Below are 3,359 nucleotides of genomic sequence, written 5' to 3' on the forward strand. Positions count from 1 at the left end.
GCACAACTGACATATATATACACACACAAGTACAATGTTAAATTGGCAGCCAACACAAAATTTGCCGCCCATGCGAATGAGGAGAGAAGGAAGAAAGTAATAGCAGATTTGTCAATGACTATATGTTGTGTTATATTTGACACAACATTTGACAAAATTATATTTTAGCAACCCATTTGACATGTCATTAGAGAGTCCATTTTAAACTCACATGGGGCGGTTATATTTTGAAGTAGCACAGAAAATCTATGAATCCTGCAGTTATCGTAACTACTCCAATGACGCAGCGAAATAAAAGCTGTCCTTGGTGTTCTCCGTTTCTCTTTAAACCCCTCTTCTCTCAAATGGATTAAACATTCAGTCAGCTACGACTCCCAAACCCTTGAGGCTATCTTGCGCTTCGACCCCTTCTAAATTGCGCCGATGGAGAACAACTCCTACACTACTTCATACGCTGAGTCCGGCGACTCGTCTCCTCGGTCGCGAGAAATCGAGTTGGAAAACCCGCCGCCGTGGGAGGAACAACCACCGTCGTCCAACAACTACAAAGTCAAATTCATGTGCAGTTACGGCGGTAAAATCCACCCTAGACCGCACGACAACCAGTTAACATATGTCGGGGGCGAAACTAAGATCTTGGCCGTGGATCGCAGCATCAAATTCCCCGGGATCATTTCGAAACTCTCGGCTCTCTGCGACGCCGACGTTTGCTTCAAGTACCAGTTACCCGGAGAAGATCTCGACGCGTTGATATCGGTCACCAATGACGACGATCTCGACCACATGATGCACGAGTACGATAGGTTGTATCGGGCTACGGCGAAACCGGCGAGGCTGAGGTTGTTTCTCTTCCAGGTGAATCCGCCGCCGGCAACGCCATCGAGTTTGGCATCGAATGAGGGGAAGTTAGATAGGGAACAGTTTGTGGATGCTCTGAATTCCGTTCCAGTACAATCGTCAACGCCGCCGTCAACGGTGGCGCCGCCGAACCATATGGACTTCCTGTTTGGTTTGGAGAAAGGAATGCTGCCTCCGGTGGTTGCGAAACTCCAGGATCAGATTCCGGAACCTGTCCCTCCAATTCCTCTTCTGGTTCCTGCCGTTGAGGATCGGGTTATAGGATCCGATCCGATCCAGAGGCAGATCCAGGATTTGCAGAGGTTGCAAATTGAAGTTCAAGAGCAAGCAAGAAAATTTGATGATCAAATGGCCGGAGGTTTCAACAGAGACTATTACGTTCAGAAGATGTCGGAAAATTTGCCGCCGTCGACATTACCAGTTACTGTGCCGGGAACGATGTCACTTCCGCCTCAGTATTGGCCAGAAAAGCAAATCATGAGTGGAGGATTTCCGGCGACTACGATTGGAACAGATCAACCTGTATACATGATTCCAGCTCCGGCGGGAATGTATCACACGCCGATTGCAAGGCCGGTGACTGGTCCAACCGGTCAGGGATACTACGCGGTGCAGAGGATGCCACCGGAAGTTTATCGGGACCAGACGGTGTACGGTGTTATGCCACCTCCGGCTGCTGCGCCACCTACACTGCCGCCTCAAGTACCGAAGATGGCGGCATACACGGAAGGTATTGGAATGGTACGGCCACCGACACCAACAACAGGGGTTGTGGATACGGGTTACACACAGGTGGCGTACGATAATGGGATGGGGAGGCAGGTATACTATACTGCGCCGGGAGTTGTAATGCCGCCACAGTATCAGGGAATGGCGGCACCAGGTGTCAGCGCCGAAATGAGACCAACGCTGACTGAAGAAGCTAATGTCGTGGCAACAAAGGTATCCCAAGCTTTAGTGTGAGTACAAGGTAAATACTAGTCATTAGAAGGGCAAAAATGACTATTTCTTCGGAGGCAACCATTACAGATTTACCTACAGTGCGAAAATATAAATGGAGTTTGTATTTTGGCTATTTGCTGTGGCTTTTGACAATTTTGTATGTTTCAAGTGAAATTACTGTGTATTCATGTGCTAAAAACTTTATAAATAAGGTTTAGTTTTATTTTGTTTTGTACCTGCGATTGAATTTGTTTGGTTGTATGAAATTAAACTCTTATAAACAGTCTTAGGCAATCATATAATTTAGGATTAAGTGTAAAAAAAAATTCAAATTAGTCCCTTTACAGTGAAACACGCCCATATATTATTAATTTGATGCAAATAGTTATTTTAGACTTAAAAACAACTATATTACCTTCATTTCAAAAGAATAAATTAATAAATATAAATACCGGTCATGTAAAATGACCATTTTGTATAAGATTTTTTTTGTTTGGGATAAGCATAAAATAAACTTTGTTTTGTTCAAGAATGAAATATCCCAAACCAAGCACTACCAAAACCGGATATAATAAAACTCAAACCAAACACTCCCGAATTATATAATATACCCTTAATTTTTCTTTCTTTTCCATAAAAATAAAATAAAACTTTCCAAAAAAATTAATTTACTTCCTTCAGAATTTTTTCTTTTTAGTTCTTCATAATTTTTGCTTTTAAAAATTTAACTTATTTTTTATATTTTAATATTCTAAGAATTGAAAAATATTATTAGAAATAATATATCATAAAACTACACTATGCATGCCAAAGGTTTTATATGAATTTGTGGTGAGTCAATTTAATGTCATCACCATTTACTTGAATTTAAGCTGTCTTTGGTTATTTGCGAAAGGTTAAATTTTTATTTTTCATTTCTTTTTCACCGTGGCACCACTTACATTTTCAATCCAGGGAGATTAGGACCAGAGAGATTAAAATACCTCCATCAATCAACAAAGTAAACAAATTTTTTTTTTTTTTTTTCTCTTTTTGATAAATAGTAACAATAAAACAATGTTACAAGAGTAATGCCATTAAAAATTGAAACACCAAGCATGATCCATTAGTGAAGATGATGAATGAATTATCTCATCCATATTTATTGGTCAAAACTCTTTGAAATTCCAGAATACATGTATTTTTGCTAAAATTGCAAATATATATATACACACACATAGATATTCTTCTTCTTTATAAATTTATTTTATATGAATGTACAACAATTGCGATAACTACAATGCATAATAATTAACAAACTAGTTTGGTTGATATTTGGTTTGACTTGGATACCAAATTGCATCAACTTCAGGTCTGCATCAAGCAATATGATTGAACTTTTTTGTGCACCATTAGTTAAACAACGTGTTGACATTATATCTCACTTAAAAAAAAATTGACTTGGAGTGTGAACGAGGTAATGGAATATTTTTTATTGGTTATATATATATATATATATATATATATATATATATATATATATATTTTTTTTTTTTTTGGCTACAAAAAATACAAAAAAT

General features: G+C 38.8%; 1 protein-coding gene across 1 annotated transcript; it reads left to right on the forward strand.

The window, feature by feature from the left end:
* The first annotated feature begins 305 nt into the window (after positions 1–305).
* Positions 306–2,023, forward strand: LOC132294192 (uncharacterized). The gene has a single exon (XM_059791963.1). It carries the CDS (start codon positions 424–426, stop codon positions 1,819–1,821), a length of 1,398 nt encoding a protein of 465 aa, XP_059647946.1. The 5' UTR covers positions 306–423; the 3' UTR covers positions 1,822–2,023.
* Positions 2,024–3,359: the final 1,336 nt, after the last annotated feature.

The sequence above is a fragment of the Cornus florida genome, unplaced genomic scaffold, assembly GCF_030987335.1.
Source record: "Cornus florida cultivar Cherokee Brave unplaced genomic scaffold, ASM3098733v1 CherokeeBrave_3.0.0_Hap2_Chr02, whole genome shotgun sequence".
In the NCBI taxonomy this organism is placed as follows: Eukaryota; Viridiplantae; Streptophyta; class Magnoliopsida; order Cornales; family Cornaceae; genus Cornus; species Cornus florida.

Bases quoted from the DNA above. Each gene is read 5' to 3' on its own strand.
- LOC132294192 (XM_059791963.1), top strand. From the start codon at position 424: ATGGAGAACAACTCCTACACTACTTCATACGCTGAGTCCGGCGACTCG.